Raw genomic sequence first — 19,029 nt, 5'->3', positions numbered from 1 at the left:
TGCTGCATTGATATCTTCAGACAAGATTTACTTCTGTACGAAAGCCTATTCTGGTACAAATAATTTTATATCCCTCTCACTTCTGCAATATCTGCTGTATAATAAAAAAAATCCCTTCACTTATACCATTAACTCTCAAATGTAAGGAAAAGGAACGGAATGACCCTTTTGACTGGTGGGTTTCAGATCAGACAAAGATGCAAAGTGTGATCCTGAGATATGCAAAGACCAGCAGCTCCTGCCCAATGTGATCTAAGCTTGTACTCTTTTCATGGCCACGGCAATGAAGCTGAAGATTAGCTATTTCAGGAGAGTATGTAGGAATATTTAAAGCCTGGCCCAAAGTAAAAGGGATCAAAATAAATATAAGGCCTTTGCCATCAAGAGCTGAAGCTGCAAGCTCTCACGTGTTACTAAGTTTGCATAAGTTTCACGTGATTCTTGCTACTGATAAGTTACAACTATCGGAGTACTGAAACTGTAACTTCAGCTGATCCATTCTGTACCCTGCTGTATTAGGTGCTTGATCATGACAGCCGCTTGGAAGGACGGCTCCATTTGTTCCACTTGGCCCGCCAGTCTCAGGAGGCGACTCAACAGCAGGTCATCCATCAATTCCAGGATGCGCACCGAACCTCCTTCTGGCGACAGAGAGGAGAGGGATCACAAATGACTACATCACTGACAGAGTAAAAGCTGTTTTACAGAAAAATAGAAGGGCATAACCCAGAGTAATGATACAGGTTGACTATTTATCCGAAAAGCCAATATCCAAAATGATCCAAAATTCAAAACTTCTGTTACGATAGTGTCATCTTTGCTTTCTGATGGTTCAATGTACACAAACTTTATTTCATGCACAAAATTATTTAAAATATTGTATAAAATTACCTTCAGGCTATGTGCATAAGGTGTATAGAAACATAAATAACTTTCATGTTTAGATTAGGGACCCATCCCCAAGATGTCTTATTATGTATTTCCAAATATTTCCAAATCTGAAATAATCTGAAATCCGAAACACTTCTGGTCCCAAGCATTTCAGATCAGGGATACTCAATCGGTAACGGCAAAGCAGTGGGGAGGGGGAGTAGAATGTTGGAAATGTATGAATTGAAAATGTCTGTTCTAGTTTCTACCATTGTTTTTGGCCCCTCAAAGACCCAAAAGTGGCCATTAGTAAAACTGTTTCTTAAAGTCAACTGAAATTCATCAGCACAATCACACACTTGAATACAAAGAGAGCAATCCCAAGCAGGTCTCCTAGGAATCTTATATCAGTCTATTCAATGGGGCTTATTCCCAAGAACCATTCTTAAGATGGCCCTGTAAATACCTTCCCAAAATGGTTCCTTACCATGTTTTACCAGCTCACCAAGACAGGATGTCACACAGTGAAGAGCTTCCTCATCCAGATACTCAACACCATGGATAGCCTGAAGAAGTCCTTCAACACATGAACTTTCAATGACTCCCTGAAAATAACACAGAATAAATAATAATTAAATGTAAGCAATGGCTTAGACATCTCTTGGTCTTTTCAAAAAGGTACAGTGATGCATATGAGCCATGAAATGGCCTTATGCTGTATCAAAGCTCTGGTCAATCCCACTTGGTGTAGTCTACTCTGATTGGCAGTGGCTGTCCAGGATCATAGATGGAGATAATCCATCACTCACTACCTGATCCTTTTAACTGGAGATGCTGGGAATGGAACTTCAGACCTTCTTTATTGCAAAGCAGATGCTCCACCACTGGGACCTCCCTAAAGGAGGAGAATTTCTACTCAACTATGCCACTAAGCTACACCAGTTATAACAAAGATATACATATACTTGATTTTCCTGCCTGCGAGCTGAGCCACGACATTTTGATTATGAAAGGGAGGGAAAGGGTGGAGGAGGGAAGCAGGAGCTCATGGGAAACGACCAAATGTCTGAGGAGACCCTGACAATGGATTGGTTGGACTGATTTATGACAGTGTTTTTTCTGCCTACTCTGTTGTCATTACTAATCCAGCACTGGTGCCGGCATAGTTTATCTTGATCTCTATTGCTCCTGCAACATAAACACAAGACCTGGGTGAGATGTGGCAGCAGCAGGACAAAGGGAAGGAAACATTATCTTGCTTTATTTCCTGGCTAGCTGTCTTACTCCTTTCCAAAAGCCCTACTAGAGATAAGCCAAGGTACCACAAAGGACAGAAAAAGAGGAAGAATGGTATCCTAGGACTAGATTCCATAATCCAAAGGCACAAATCACTCCTTCCTTATTTTTCTGGCTCCCTATCTGTCTCAATTGGATCAGGCCACAGTGATTCATGTCATGGTCACCTCCAGATTGGACTACTGCAATTTTCTCTATGCAAGGCTGCCCTTGAAGACGCTCCAGAAGCTTTGTGTTATTCAGAATGCAGCCACTAGGCTTCTGACCGGTACATCTTGGCCTACGCACATACAGCCAATACTGAGGCAACTGCAGTGGTTGCCAATTGGTTTCTGGGTCAAATTAAAGGTACTGGATTTAACCTTTAAAGCGCTAAACCATCTGGGACCATCATATCTGAAGGACTGCCTCTCCCACTACGATCCTCCATGTTGCCTGCATTCTTAATCACACAATCTTTTGGTGGTGCCCAGCCATCGAGTGGCTTGCCTCTCCTCTACCAGGGCAAGGGCCTTCTCTGTGGTGGCCTCATCCAAATGAAATGCTTTATCAGGGGACATGCATGCCCTGTGGAACTTTGTTAGCTTCCTCAGGGCTTGCAAGACAGAGCTCTTCCAACAGGCTTTTAGTCGTTGCATCTGCCTTGTGATTCTTGTATTGTTTCTACTGGATCATTTTACTGTTGGGTTGTTAGATGCAGTCATGTTCAATAGGAGATGTATGTAGCTGGTTTTAAATTGTGTTATATATTTATTATTATTATTATTGTCATTATTATTGCTTTTAAGACTGTTGATTGAATTGCATTTTGTTTTGCTGCAAACACCCCGAGCCTTGCTTGTTGAGGGAGTGGTGGGATATAAATTTGATTTAAAAAATCAATAAACGATCCAGCATGGTGGTGGTGATGTTCTTAGATATTTTGTTTTAAGTAGAAACACTTTTAAATGAAAATTTCAAAAAGGAAATTATTGAAAGTGTCATGAGCATACAAGGCTGTATTATATGCAGCCATACCTATTGGTTGTCGTCATTAGTTGATGCATGAGGAATGCCTTCCCCCTTGAGGCTCACCTGGTGCCTACCCTGGTGCCGTGACCCCCTCCAGCCATCTCAGCAACTCAGACTTGGAGTTGTTGTGAATTGAGGTGATGGATTCTGGTATGAGTTTGCATGAGTCAGATAAAAACTGCACAGAACAAAACAGACTGAGACTTTCTGTTTAAAAGAATAAAAAAATCTTTACTTCTAATAGGATCGGGTAAACTGGGATACATAAAATAATAAATCCTTTTCTACATTGTTAGTTACCTACAAACTTGCTAGATTTCTCTGGCAGGAATCTACAGCTTAAAGATGGCCCTCTCTGCTCCTGAGAGAGCAGAGGTGATCCATGCTGCTTCTGTGAAATCCAAAAAGGTGTGTGTGTGTGCCTGGGGCAGCTTCTCTTCCTGTCCTTAACAAAGAAGAGCAATTAAAACACAATTGAGTCTACGTGACTTGGGGCATGTAGTCAATGGTGACTTACTGACCATCTACTTAAGGTCGCAATGAAATGACATAATATTCCTGAGTCTGTCTAAACATCAATACAAACAAAGTTAACTCTTAGCTTTCCTGACAGAGACGAAACTCGCTTCCTATACCCAACAGGAGTCCTCAGAAGAAGAGCCTGAGGAGGACCAGGGAGAGCCTAACATGGCCAAGGCACCTGCTGACAACGGTCCAGCAGCACCAGAAGCCATCCTGCCTCGCCACCGGCCACTGAAATAGTCACCAGGCCTGTGTGGAGCAGGATACAAACCCAGGCCCGTAGCCCGTACTGCCCCCTCCCCAAGGGGAGACTTCCACTTTTCAGGAACAGAGACAGTAGAAAACCTGGGCTGAGGTTAGGGTTGCCAGGTCCCTCTTTGCCACCATTGGGAGGTTTTTGGGGCGGAGCCTGAGGAAGGCGGGGTTTGGGGAGGGACTTCAATGCCATAGAGTCCAATGGCCCAAGCGGCCATTTTCTCCAGGTGAACTGGTCTCTATCGGCTGGAGATCTCCTACTATTACAACTGATCTCCAGCCGATAGAGACCAGTTCACCTGGAGAAAATGGCCACTTTGGCTAGGGTTGCCAACCTCCAGGTGCGAGCTGGAGATCTCCTACTGTTACAACTGATCTCCAGCTCGCACCTGGAGGTTGGCAACCCTAGCCGAGGTGGTCCAAAGGCAGCAAAGTGCTCGACTGGCTGCATGCAACCCCATCCCAGAGCCAGAGAACAATAATTCTTCACAGGATCTTGACCAAAGCACAGTGTCGCTGAAGGAGCTCTGCCCCTGCCAGCAGGGCAGCTGAGCCTGATCATTTCCCACCCTGCTTGGGCTGAGGCTTGGGAAAGCTGTTTTGGTGGGTCCACGGGCCGTCCACTAGGTGCTGAGGCCCATGTGCCAGCTCCTTGCGGCCAGTTCCGGCTTCCGGCTGCCAGCAACTATTGACACTCCCAGTCCTCGCTTTCTAGACTTGAGTGCACTTCTTCAGAGGAGACCTGACTGAGCCAGCCCGCGGAGCCCCAGGACGGCCCCGGTCTTTTAGGCACCAGGGCAAAATATTTCTTTTTAACCAGATTTTGATACTGGTTTTAGACACTCTTGTGCTCTGGATGGATTTTAAGCAGTTTCTTCTTATAACTTTTACTTTGTAAGTCGCCTCAAGTAGGATTTCTGAAGAGGCAGCATAGAAATTTCCTAAGTAAATAAAAAAAAATGTGGCCCAATTTCATCTGTTCTAACTCGTGACAGCTCTTCAAGACCTTACCTCAGGTGGAAGCCTTTCCTTAGCCTGCTCCTAGAGATCCCAGTAGGGGTAAACCTGGGATTGTCGTGCATGCAAAGAATTTACTGAGAACGAGATGAACTTTTTGGTTAACAACACTACGGGAAAGTGAGTTACAAATGTCAAGATGATCTAAGCTGAGGGAACAAATGGTGTCTGTCGACAGACTCAAGCACCAATTTACTCTGGACCTCTCTTCTTGGTTTGATCTAAATAATTCTAGTTTCCTGTTTTTCATTACCAAAGTCAACCCCCTGGGGAAGCTGAATCTTTAGGTCTGTAACTCTTCAGCCATTTAGGAAAATAGCCAAGGCACCTGTGGGAATTTAGTCTATGCAAATGAACATTCGATTATGCAGCCTGGTGCCCTGAGCTTCTCCCACCAGGAGAGTTCACACTGCCATGATGTGCTTGGAAGTAATGAATACAGAGGAAATCTGTAATGATATGTCTTGCAACGCCCAGCATCTCTCACATCTCTCAAGTTGTTATCAAGTGTGTGCTGAAACAAGATGCAAGAGTCAGGAGCACCATTTCTGAAGTTATTTATCCATGCACTGAGGGGTCTCTGTGATTTTTGAAGGACCATAGCATTTCATAGCATTTTTTAAAAAAACTTACTATTTTGACAGTTTTGGCAATTACAAGGTACCCAGAGATGGAAAAGCTCTCATATATTAAATGGAAAATTACTCCTGAAGTTAATTTTGAGCAAACATATGAAGGTGGCTAGGATGCCCTTGATAAACAGATAGTTCTACAAACGTGCAGTGATCCAGCAAGAAAACGTATACCTGGAATTAGGCTGCAATCCTAAGAACACTGTTCTAAGAGTAAACCGCACTGAATAAAATGGGAATTACTTCCGAGTAGACCTCAGGGTTGTTTTTTTTACCCCTCAGGTTTCTGTGCGTGTATGCCTTGCTGAATTGGGATTCCGTATACGAACAGGGCATAACACGTTCTCTGGTTGGGCACCTCTACCCAGCAAACCGACCTGCATACAGTTTCCCTTACTAGCAAGTGACCCACATGCACAGTGCTCCATTCATGATGGCCTACAAATGGGATACAGATGCACATCTGACATGTACAAAGGCCACTGGCATTGCACAGTGCAGCTAGGGGGGGCATGCTCCTGCCAATGTATGTGATTCAGGTGGGATAGTACATTATTTTCCATTAGGAAGGGGCATGCTGTTACATGTTACATGTTGTACTCAATACTGTCTTAGGGGTGTGTGACTTTTTCCTGTATCCATTTCCTGTCAATTAATCATATGCTGAGAGCAAACAGCACTGTTGATGTCGGGGATGGGGGGGGGGGCTTTAAATGGACATGCTGAAAATATAAATGCCAAGGTTTATTTTATTTTTTGAACAAAATCCTGACTCTAGGAGCTTGCAGTTTGATAAATACAGCAACAATAAACAAGAACTGAGACTCACAACTCATAAAACCATCCCATTGCCCAAAGGCTCATCAAGGATCCTAAAACTCAGCAAAGGTTCACTAAACTCTAAAAGAACAACTTTCATTGGGGCCCTTTGACAGAAACAAATGAAGACTCCAGGATTCATTCAAACGCTTGTTTAAATAGGACGGCCCTGCCTAACGGACTTACAAAGCCTTAACAGAGTAGGTGCCCCTTCATACTGCTCTGGGAGGTTTTTCTCTGGGTTGGGAGCTACAAAGAAAGATCCATTGATCCAACAGAGGCCAGGCATACCTTACAACCAGAAGGCACCATCAAAAGAAGCTACACAGCTGACCTAAGATGTGGGGGCCTATAGATGAAGTGACCATTCCAATAATTGCTCTGCTTACACATAAGGTCTTCTTAGCCCTTCAAATGTTAGCTCCCTGTCAGTAGTAGTTTGCACAGATGTGGATCAGAAATGCAAAGTCCATATTCAGGAGGCTTTCTGGAATGACACCGCATAAAGCATGAGAGGTAGGGTTGCCAGCTCCAGGTTGGGAAATACTTGGGAGATTTTTGGGGTGGAGCCTGAGGGGGTGGGGTTTGGAGAGGGGAGGGACCTCAGCAAGGTATAATGCCATAGAGTCCACTTTTCCAAAGCAGCCATTTTCTCCAGGTGAACTGATCTCTGTCACCTGGAAATCAGGTGTAACAGTGGGAGATCTCCAGTTACCACCTGGAGGCTGGCAACCCTAATGAAAGGCTATCAGAAAAATAAAAATTTGTCCCTGTCCTATGTGCAAGTAGAAGTCTTTTCTGCTTGCATGAGTGGGAGAGTGAGGCTGGATCTCAGCCAAATGAATCAGCTTTTCTTACAGTGGAAATGTAGTGCCTTCTTGGGTTATGTACTGTGATGCATTTAGTCGTTAGGGGGAAAAGAATGTACTGCTAAAGAAAGCCAAGGTGAAGGTTATAAAAATCTCGGGTGTACAAAATAAAATAGACTTTTTTCAGTAGTGAGGGTTACCACCCCCCGCCCGACACATCAGAACCACTGACTTCCTTGGCGAAAATCAAGTGAAAGCTGTTTGTGTCTTCTGTGCACAACACTTAACTGGATGTACAAAGACCTGAAATGTTCAGAGCAATATGTGATCCTGAAAGAAAAATGGGGTTTCGGTCTCACCTCTATGCTTTTGGAAGAGCTTAGATTTTTGATGAAGCAGGCAGCATGGCCGATAATCACGGGGTCGGTTTTCCTGATAATCAGCAGCTTTCCCACACTCTGAAGCACTTGATGACACACTAGTACATCCTGCGAAATACAATACAGCAAGTTAGTCTCTGAAAACAAAGGTAGATTCACTGTGATGTGATCTGATTCTATGTGGATGGAACCAGCCCCAGTGTTAAAAGTGAGCTTGTTATGTAATGATACATCAGTGCAGATCTACTAAATGTTAAAACCGTAAAACCAGGTAGGAAGAGGGCATGCTCCCTTTCCCCAGTCCCTCTCCTCTCTGCTACCAGTTCTCCCTTACCTTATCCTTAACTATGGGGTAACATTAGAAGAGCACCAATGTTAATTATGATCAAGATTAATCAAAGTTCCCCTTAACACAGAATCTGAAGTCAATAGATTAAGGAGAAATTCTTAATTAATGATGTGTACGTGTATGCAATGCTGAACTGGGGTGAAGGCTAGAAGGGGAGAATTCATGCTGGAGAGGGAAGAGACTTGAGAGTCAGAATGGGATCTGGTGATCTTGGTACTAAGATACCAGTAGGGATGAGGTAAACTTGCCTTCCTTAAACTCAGTGGCTAGGTTAGTGTACGTGCCCAAATGTTGCTCTGCCTATGAAGCAGCAGTATGGATCAGAAGGCACGGATAAGTAGACCAATGTGAATGGCCTGGTGGTTCACACACCAGAAGATGGCACTAGTTAGTCCATTGACCCACGGTACCTTTGCCAGAGATCCTCAGACAACTCAGCTCATGTATGCTGCTATTTCCTTCTGTGCCAGGAGCTAAATCAAAATAAGGCCATGGTGGGAACACAAGAAAATGTAATCCTAACGTTCTTCCCATGAAAACGGTGTCTCTAATGGGTAAAGCATCTGCATATTGGTGGCTTACCAACATGTAAACAATTTAAAAATCGAAGTGGAAATTGCCTTCAAGCCGCAACTGACTAATGGCAATCCCACAGGGTTTCCAAGGCAAGAAGATGAACAAAGGTGGTCTTGCCACCACCTTCTTCTGCGTAGCAACCCCAGACTTCCTTAATGGTCTCCCAGGGCTGCCCCTACTGAGCTTCTGAGATCTGACGAGCTAGCCTGGGCCATCCAGGTCAGGGCTTAAAAACACTAGCAAAAAATTAAACTTCCCTTTTAAAAAAAAACCTTTATCACCAGCCTTTAGTTGGACCCTAAACATTTAGCACACTCAGCCGAATATATATGGGATGTTATGGCACTCCATAAAAAGGGGGGAAACCCCAGTCTAGTATATATAGTTTTCAAATACTCCAGTCCCAGACGCTGTTAGATTTTAAAGGTCATAACCAGCTCTTTCAGCTGAGCCTGGAAATGAATCTCGAGCCAGCGTGACTCCTTTAAGCACTGGAGAAACAAGTACTCTGAAATTTGTGCCAGAAAATAATGTCGCTGCTGAATTTTGACCTAGTTGAATGTTTCGAACAGTCTACACCATAATCATTAAAAAACAAAAGTCCAGAGCAGATGCCTCACCTTTACTGGCCCTGAAGCTACATTTTTGCAGTAAGCAGTATACTTCCCAGGTCTGTGGGAATTATGGAATAGCTTTTTTGTTATGTGATGGTAATGCTACGAAGTTGCTCAGGATTTAGACCCCGGTGTGACCAAGGAGCAGATGATTTCTGCCTCACTGTAAACACAGAGTGGTGTTTAGCAACACTGAAGCATTAGTTCTTTGTGGTGGGAAATGTTAGATTTGTCCTGCAAACATTTGTTTTTCTGCTGCTGTTCCCATGGGGAACACCCTCTCCGCCTCACTGGAATTCAGGTCAGAATGAGAAGGTTTGCAAAGGACTGAAGAAAAGCAGACTAAAATATGGGAGGGCTATGGAAGATCAGCTGCTGGCCTGAATAAACCAGGGCCAACCCATTAGAAGGGATGAAAAGCCTGATGGAGTATTAATTGTTCAGGTTCTTTCTGACCCAGATCACTTTTTTTTCCATTGCTATAGCAGCTGTAGCATTCAGCACAGCCAAAAAAAAAACCAAAGATTTACTTTTGAAATAAGAAAATGCCAACATAATAGATTGCAACTGGATGCATTTATAATTGTCGGTGCCTCTAGTCCTGCCATTTCCAGATGTCTGGCTGCACATTGCAATACAATAAGAGATAAAAGTGCCAGTATGAGTAAAGAGACATGGAGGGGATTAGTGGGAAACAAGACACACATAAGACACACATATTTCCATTGAATTTTTACGCCAGGGTGTAGCTGCCAGGTCACGTTCCAGTCCAGCCCTGGCTGGGGGAGGTCAGGGTGGGGGTTTCGACAGGCTAGGGAGAGTGCGCCCCTCCATATCTCCTCCCAGCAGGTCACACACACACACACACACACACACACACACACACACACACACACACCAGTAAGTCTCCAAGAAACATGTTTTATTCTGTCAAGGAGGTGTTGCAAAACGCTCCCAGGCAGGAGAGTCCCTGCAACTTCCCTGCAACTGGCTACCTGGTTCCCTCACCTGGCCATATACCATTGGATTCTGCCTAGACTTCTCTGGGTCTCTTGCTGCCCTTGCTACCCTCTTCCCCGCTCCTAATCATTGACACCCTTAAATCTGCTCCTAGGAGCTACCTACAACTCTGCCACTGCTTAGACCAATTGTATTGCTGCATAGAAGAATCAGCAGGGCTCCCTGGAGACAGAGTAGAAGTCCCTATACAGTAAGGAAAGCCAGGCCTATCTACCTTTACTTTGGGGTAAACCACTAAATACGAAAGGACATGCCTACAAGAAAGCATGCATAGGCTACCAATGTGAATTCCCTCTATTACAGAAGACCTATCCTGTTGGTTAGACCACAGTTATGTTTCCTCTAAGAAGATCACAAGCACGCCACAAAGGCAACAGCTCTCTCTACTGTTTGCCCCCAGCACAAATACTCAGACTTTCCAGCGTTGGCTCCAGAATTTGACGTCTGTGTGTCTTGGGCGCTGTGTGTAAAATAAATACATTGGAACTGTTGGGTGCCTGTGACCGCTGTTGTTTGGATCCCAGCAGCAAATATTCATTCACTCTGGTATCTGGAGCACACACACACACACACCTAAATTTCCTGTGAACATTACCACAATGCACAGTTGTCTAAAGCTTACAGGAGTAATGGTCTCAAGAAACTGGTAGTACCTGGTTGGCTGGGTGTTGGGACAGCATCCGGAGGAAAACAATGGAATTCTGTTGAACCTCGGTATTGTTCGAATCCAGGAGTGGGAGCAGGTGGGGCAGGAGGCCCATCGCAATAAGCCTGGTCTGAACACTCTCTGTTTGGAAAGTGAAAAGGCAGCTCAAGGTTGTATGTACAGATCCATAGGAATTCTTTTGCGGGAGGGATTTGGGAGAGAGGAGTACTTCATTTAGCCTGAACACATCAGATGAGCTCAACTAGACTTTACAAACTGGGCTAGAAAATATTGCACAGGTTTAGAGATTACACTTTTGGCACTGTGTTTTTAAAGAAGAACCAAAATAATATATCCAGATGGACCCTGGCAATGTCTGGGACCAGGGTGTGTTCTGAGTGGCTAAACTGTGTTTTAACATTTGGCTCTGAAAGGCCTCCAGACCTGGACATCTGAGTGCTCACAAAGTTGTTAAATTCTTAGAGCTTGCTGAGCTTCATCTGGGACAGAGGAGACTCTCCCCACTGCTTCCTTGGAAGTTTCATTGGAGAGGGTTCAAAAATTTTGAGTCTTCTGGGCTGTTTTCTCTACCTATTGATATTATTAGAATTACACCCCCATCCAATGATGCTTTGCCTCCTGTGGGATGCCAGATCCATTAACCATAGGAAGCTCATATCTAGAACCCTACAAGGGGAAAAAGCAGCTGGAGAGGCAAACTCAGCTGGGGAAATGGCAGGTGGGCAAAGGTTTAAGTACATCCCTCTGCTCCTCCACTCCAAACCACAAATTTCTAAAGCAGCTTTTCCTTATTAAAAGCAGCTGGCAGGATTTAAATACACTCCTATGGACCTAATATCTAGTCATACCCTTAATTAATCAATTTTAACGGTTCAATTCCAAATCAGAGGCTGAAGGGGAGAAGTGGTCTGCCTGTCATTATACACTGGACATCAGTTTAATGAAGCCCTCAGCAAATGTAAAATGTGTTTTGAGAAGAAGGCTCAGCTCTTTGAAGGGAAAAGTTTGGATATGAATCTTTGATTCCAATACATACACTGCTGTAGCAGATTACTTCCCCACCCCAGGCACAGGTTAATTTTGATTGGAAGCTAAATGGTATGTTACCATTTTCACTCCCGCAATTGATTATGATGCCTGGAAATACTGGCAAACATTTTTGTGTTATTACTAGGTTTATCAACCAATTAAAGAATTTTAGTAGAGTAATAGGCAGAAGATGAATGGTGATTCAATTACATTATTTACATCGTACAGTGAGATAGTGAAGGAAGTGAAGCTAAAGTGAATATACTTTTTAAAATATATTGTCTTCAATTGCAAGCTCTGGTCTTAGTTTTCTTATCCCTTTTTAGCCAAGAAACTGACAAATGAGACAGGGGCCCAGAATAAGCAAGGGGGAAGGCCTTGCCTTTCATTGCCTGCCCATCGCTTAGTAATCATCCACCACTTATATATACATAATCAAAACTGTTCGCTCTGTGAATGAGTAATACACACAGCATGCTCTCTGATGTATCTAAAAATGGTACCACTGGGTAGTTCAACAGCTCTGTTAACTATCAAGTGAAATGTTCAATATCTGCATAAATGTTTGCATAATCTCAAATGGGTATCGTCTTATATGTTAAAAGGTTAATTGTCCCTAATTTGAAATAGTAGACATTTGCTCAGTGTAAGTGTTCAGAAAGTAACCCACCCCCCCCAGACTTTTATTTCCCTCGTCAGATTATTCTATCTTGATTTTTCTCCAAAATAACCAGCAGATGGAGTCAGAACTTCTACTCTAGCTGTACAAAAACATGGGTGGTTCATTTAAGCCAGTGGTTCCCAACCTTTTTTTGACCAGGGACCACTAGGACTTTTTTGTTCAGTGCAGGGACCCCAAGGTACAAAATAAAAATTCCGAGAATTTGAAAATAAACTTTAATCATAACTGTTAGTTAAACATTAAGCTTAGAATAATATTTAAATATATATTTTTATAATAGAGAACTTTTAATTGGAAATATTAATTTATTATGGGTTTATAACTTTGTTTCGCGGACCTTAATTTAGTTCTCGTGGACCCCTGGGGGTCCGCGGACCCCTGGTTGGGAACCAGTGATTTAAGGGATGTTGGTGCTGATGTTATAAAGTTTCTTTTCCATCACTATGGATACAGTCCTAAGGGGACTTTCTCAGGAGCAAGCCTCATTGAGTGACATGAGACGGACTATTGAGGAGGCCTGCTCAGGATTGCTCCCTAAGTGTTGCTCTTCCCTCAGATTCATGCCTAGCAACTATTGCTCAACATACTTTCATTACACTGTAACTTGGTAACAAGAACATAGGAGATCTGCCCCATGGTGCTTGGAAGCTGCTGCTGATGCAAAACATGGAGACTCCCTCTCAGGGAGTGGGCTCATATGCAAGTGGCAAAGTCTGGACAAGAGTAACCAGGGCAAGAGCTGGAGGAAACAAAGAAAGGAATGGATAAAGTATGTTCCAACTGAGAGGTCAGGCAAGTCTGTGGTTGACAGCTGAGTCCCTCAGTTTCTCTGACCAAAGAAACAGGCCTGACTACTCCAGTGTGTTAGGCTAGGGCAGTGATGGCGAACCTTTTAGAGACCGAGTGCCCAAACTGCAACCCAAAACCCACTTATTTATTGCAAAGTACCAACCCAGCAATTTAACCTGAATACTGAGGTTTTAGTTTAGAAAAAAACAACTCCTACATTAACATCTTTTGTCTTAAAAGAAAAACACACTAACAGAGCTTTCAATGATACAAAAAACTTTTTATTGAAAGGTAAAAGTTTGCATTTGGCATGCTTTTGAACAATTAATGTGATTTTTGCTGTTGTACGTATGCTGATAATTTGTCTAACCTTGGCTCATACTTTGTATGGGAGGCGCCGCAAAGCTCATGCTGTGGCCTGAGTGCTCTGCTCCCCTCCAGCTATGCCACGCTGTGAGCCATGCTTCCCTCCATCCTAGCTCCTCTCCAACCCCACCACAGGAATCACCTTCGCCATAGACTCAACAGGCTGCCATCAGCGCCGCACCCTCACGCCGCATGTGAGCCGTCCGGCATGTGAGCCGCCCTGCCGCATGTGACAGGGGAGGGAGGAAGAGCTCTCATTGGGCTGCTGGACAGAGGGGCAGGTGAAGTGAGAAATGCCCTCAGGTGCGCATGGAGAGGGGGAGGGGAGCAGCCCGGCCCCACGTCCCTCTGGCTTTCTAGTAACGAACTAAGGTGAACTCTGTGCTGGTGCGACGGCACGCATGCCCACAGAGAGGGCTCTGAGTGCCCCCTCTGGCACGCATGCCATAGGTTCGCCACCACTGGGCTAGGGCAAGCTGCATGGCAAGGCCTAAGTAGCTTTGGTGGCTCTTGGGAGGTCTATCTGACCTGCCTATAATTCCTCTGTGGGTCAGAGTTTATGGATGAAGAGGACTCCTTTAAACATTCTCACATCCACTTGAGAGCCACTTATCTGTGAGTGAGTCCTATGCAAGTAGGGTGAATTTTTAAAGGACCCAGACCCATACGACAGGACTTTCCCATGGGTCTAGCAACTCCCAATTTCTAATAGTATACCAAACCCATTAAAAATACCACAACGATACACCTATGTGGCTGGGGCATGCAGTCCTAGCCACATGGACTCTGCTCTCCAATAAGCATCTACAACATTGTTTGGGGAAGACAAAAGCATATCTGAGTCTCATCCTCACATGTCTTTGGAAAGAGCATTAACAACTGCCACCGGTATGGGGTCCACATAAGCATTAAGAAGAACCTATTAAACTGATCGTGTGAACATACGAGACAAGCATTCAAAAGTTATTGTGAGAAAAAGAATCAGGAAGGTAGTTTTACTGAAGAGTGCTTAAAGCAGAAAAAGAATGCTAAACATGTCATACTACAGCAAATGTGAATCTCTCACCACTTATACTATCTATGGCAGAAATGTGTCTTGACATTGTAATGGACTGAAATATCTCTATTTTAATACATATTTATTCAAGTCCTTTTCTGATTTAATATGATTAGCAGTCACCTTCTCCACCTAAAATAGAGGAGAGGAGAATGGTGTAAGCTTTGCCCCCCCCCAAACTGGGGGGAAAGGTAGGGCACAAATTAAGTAAAAAATTGAACATTTGTAAACTTTTGCTGATATACATATAACAATAGGGTTGTCACTCTCTCAACCTGACGAACAATATTTATTCAATAAAAAAACTGTTGCTACAGAGACAACTGAAGCCAGATTATAGTGTTCTCCTCCTTAACTAGACAAGGAATGATCTCAGAAGATTATTCTGAGAGACTATACAGCAGAAAACAACACAGGAAAGAATTCTGTGTGCAAGTGGCGACCGTATTTTTATTTACTATTGTTTTAGGATCTTACTTACCATTTGTGACTAAATTCCTGAGACAAACACAAGCCTGGTTTGAAACCTAGTTGTAAAGAATAAACAAATCAGAATGCAAGAGAAACTACTTCAGACCCTCAGCCAGAAGTGGGGAAACATCAGGCCCGGGGGCCATATAAGGTCCGCGAAATCGTTTGGTTTGGCCCTTCGTGGGTCCTGGCAGATCTCTAGCTGAGAAGGATCTAAGACTGGCGATCTGCCCCCTCCCATGGACAGGAATAGCCTCTATTCAAAGCAGATGTGAGTTTGTTTTGCCGAGAAAAGGAACCTTATTTCCCCCTTGCAGAAGAGTCGTTAGCTATGGAGCTGCTAGGACCGCCCAAGAAACTGTGTTAAACCTTTCCCACCTGGGTCGTGGAGAAACGTATTCCCTCTGTACTACAAGAGGGCTGGGGGCAGAAGTGGTGACAGTGGAGGGGTTAAAGGAGGCAGGGCCAGAATGCGGGGGGCAAGTGTGTCCTCATTTCATCCCTGCAGGCGGAGGTAGCAGCAGCCGGCTGTAGAATCTGGCCCCGACCATGCGGAGCAGGAGCAACTCCGGCGTGCGGCTGGACGGCTATGCCCAGCTGGTGCAACAAACCATCCTGTACCACCAGGTGGACGAGTGCGCCACCGGTTGGATGCCTGCCTACTTGCCCACGCGCGCGGGGGGGGTGTCATCTGGGCAGCTGCCTGCTTGGGATTTTGTCAGTACCCCCTCTCCCTTCTGGTTCTTTGTCCTCTAAGTCCTGCAAAAGATGCGTAGGGCGGGAAAGTGCCAGATCGGGGAGTTACTGGACTGGGCTCCTTCACCTACAAGCCCCGAGCGGCTTGTCGCTCACTCCATCTTGTGTTTGCTGCCCTGCTTTAATCTCTTGGGCCCAGCTGGGGACAGCAGAGCTCAAAAGCATGTCGCCCTAAGTGGCAGATACTCGGAGCTGTCTCCGGTCGTGACTCTTGACTAAATGTTTGACCAAATATAGCAGGCTAATTTTTAAGTTGATAATTTTGTATGGCCCGCAAATGATGTTATAAATATCCAAATGGCCCTTGGCAGAAAAAGGTTCCCCACCCCTGGTCTAAGGATTTGGGACTTGGGCCATCTGGGTAAATTAATTCCACATCCCCTGGGTAGAATGGAGGGACTGGAAGGACGCATTTTATTATACAAAGCTAACTTCAGGATCTCCTCGTTTGGGCCTTATAGAGGAAAAACATGCTTGTGATATTTTTACTGTACACAAAGATAGTTAGGCTGCAATCCTGAGCAAGCTTACAATGAAGTAAGTTCCACTGAAATAAAAGGGGGAATTTCTGGATAAACAAGCTTAGGATAGAGGAGTTAGAAGAAAAAAAACAGTAATTTGGTCAGTAATATCCTATCTCATAATCCCACGCAATCCACAGCTTTACCTTGTCCACAGAAGAAGAGAGGAGAGCAAGGAGCATCCGCAGAAGAAACCGGTCCCCAATTTGCAGCATAACTTCGTGGTGCTGAGAGTTTGTTGCCATGTTGCTTAGAGCGGCACAGCTGTAGTACTGTAAGCACAGAAGACAGGGAACAGATGTACCATATGGCGGGCTCATGGTATGGCATACATGGAGTACAGATTCTGGAAGGCCCACAGATGTCTAGTTGAAAATGCTTCAGGCCTAGTGTTGCGAGAATTTTTGGTATTGAACATTAGTTTATATTAAAATTATTAATTTATATTAAATATTATTAGTTTGTGTTAAGAAAAACCAATTAATCTGTAGCTTATTAATATATAACTTAGAAGCAATATGAAGACCTGACTTTTAGCTGACATCAGCTCTAATTAGGCTCCTGACCCTAAAGGGCACAGGAGCTAATCACCCAAAGCACATTACGTGCTCCAAATCAAGGCCGTTCAAGCAGGCGGCAAATTGTCTGCTCACGTAGGGGGAGATTGTTTTGGAACATTGACGGATGGACAGGACAATCAGTTAGCAGACCCGACACTGGAAGAATTATTATGGAACAAGATATTTCTAAACAATTTTAGTCATGATTTGTGGAAACTTATTTCCTAAAGAATGTGACAGGAAGGGGTCATTTGAGACCCTCTCCTCACGGTCCAGCTTATAAAAGGGCAGTCCAAATGTCCAGTCTTTGTCCTTCCCAGGGAGAAATCATTCTGTCTCTCCTTTGGAATGACCCAGAGCGGCTCGGTCTGTCTGTCTGTCTGTCTGTCTGTGTATCAGTCTCTATGTGGGATGTTGTTAAATCTGTCTAAGTATTATTTTTCTCTTTGCCTTGCAAACTCTTTAAGTTCAATAAACCTATATGCTTTACTGTTATGTGTGTGTGGTCTGAGACTGTCCTAAGTACATTTTCCCTATTACACACTCTGGCTTTGCTTGGTAAGTAGCAGGCAGAGGAGTCAAAAAAAAAAAAGGAGCTCAAGGGAGAGAACTTGAAGAATTCTCGCATCACCTAGGCTCTCAGACTATAGTCAGGAGCCTTGCCCAGGGGAGGGTGGCAGGGCACAAGTCCGGGATTGGGGGCAGAGCTTTTCTTCCAACACTAATTAACCCACTAGGGCTCTTTGCATTTTAAAGTGATCAGAGACCTTAAAAGCTTTTCACATCATGGACTGGCAGTAGGGTGGCTGCTAGGGCTGTCAATTCGGTTCGTCCGAACCGAAAAAACAGCCAAATTTTCCTCGATTCGGTGGTTTCTAGTTTGGATGGAACCGAATTCAAAAAAGGTGGGAAAACAATGAGCCAAATATGGTGAGTTCAGGGCAATCGCTGAATAAATTCAGCAAATTCGAGGGCTCCAAATCAGCAGCATAACCATAAAGGCATTAAAAACACATTTGCGTCTTTCTGTGGCTCTGGGGGGCATGTTTGGAGGTAGAGGTCCCAAACTTTCAGTGTAGCTTGAGGAGACCCTTCTTGCAAGAACCCCCAAGTTTTGTAAAGATTGGGTCAGGGGGTCCCGAGATATGGAGCCTGGAAGGCCCCCCCCCCCAAATTCGCCCATTGGAATAAAGTTAGTAAAAACATATTGGTGGCTTTCCATGGCTCCAGGGGGGCATTTTTGGAGGTAGAGGTCCTAAAATTTCAGCATAGTTTGAGGTGACCCTTCTTGCAAGAACCCCCAAGTTTTGTAAAGATTGGGTCAGGGGGTCCCGAGATATAGGGCCCGGAAGGGGTCCCCCCAAAAATCACCCACAGGAATAAAGCCATTAAAAACACATTCGCACCTTTCCGTGGCTCCGGGGGGCATTTTTGGAGGTAGAGGCCCCAAACTTTCAGCGTAGCTTGAGGTGACCATTCTTGCAAGAACCCCCATGTTTGGTGACGATTGGGGCAGGGGGTCCCGAGATATAGGGCCCGGAAGGGGTCCCCCCATGATCTGCCAATTACAGCCTTTAAAAACACATTCGAGTTGCAGTTGGGCCGTACCATTACCCCAGCCTGGGGGTCTGGTTGCCTCGGCAGTTGGGCTGTACCATTACCCCGGCCCAGGGGTCTGACTAAAAGGCAATTAATCCTGAGTTATGGGGTCCCCCCCATCCACCCATTGGAATGAATGGGAGCAGGCAATTCTTAATGTGCATCTAGAGAGCGGCAAATACAAGGCAAAACCTCCCGTGCCTGAGAGTCTGTGTGTGTGAGTCTGCTATAATCGTATCGGATTACTCCTGAGTCCTCTGCTCCTGATAGAAGAGAAGAAGACATCCACAGTAAGACCCATTTGGGGACTTTTCTCTATAATTCTCTATAATTTTTTTCCTGTATGTGTGTATGGGGGGGGG

General features: G+C 44.5%; 1 protein-coding gene across 1 annotated transcript in view; it reads right to left on the bottom strand.

Moving 5' to 3' along the window:
• Nucleotides 1–19,029, bottom strand: part of LOC130480076 (uncharacterized) — a 58,350-nt gene that overhangs the window by 9,775 nt on the left and 29,546 nt on the right. Inside the window, exons 7-12 of the mRNA XM_056852496.1 lie at nt 16,655–16,780; nt 15,242–15,287; nt 10,824–10,957; nt 7,591–7,719; nt 1,358–1,475; nt 507–641 (exon numbers count right to left, since the gene is read on the bottom strand). Of these exons, the coding sequence (XP_056708474.1) occupies nt 507–641; nt 1,358–1,475; nt 7,591–7,719; nt 10,824–10,957; nt 15,242–15,287; nt 16,655–16,780 (688 nt within the window). The remainder of the gene's footprint in view (nt 1–506; nt 642–1,357; nt 1,476–7,590; nt 7,720–10,823; nt 10,958–15,241; nt 15,288–16,654; nt 16,781–19,029) is intronic.

This window comes from Euleptes europaea, chromosome 7, assembly GCF_029931775.1.
Source record: "Euleptes europaea isolate rEulEur1 chromosome 7, rEulEur1.hap1, whole genome shotgun sequence".
NCBI classification, from domain to species: Eukaryota; Metazoa; Chordata; class Lepidosauria; order Squamata; family Sphaerodactylidae; genus Euleptes; species Euleptes europaea.
The sequence above is the reverse complement of the archived record's forward strand: the minus strand, read 5'-3'. Positions and strand labels throughout refer to the sequence as shown.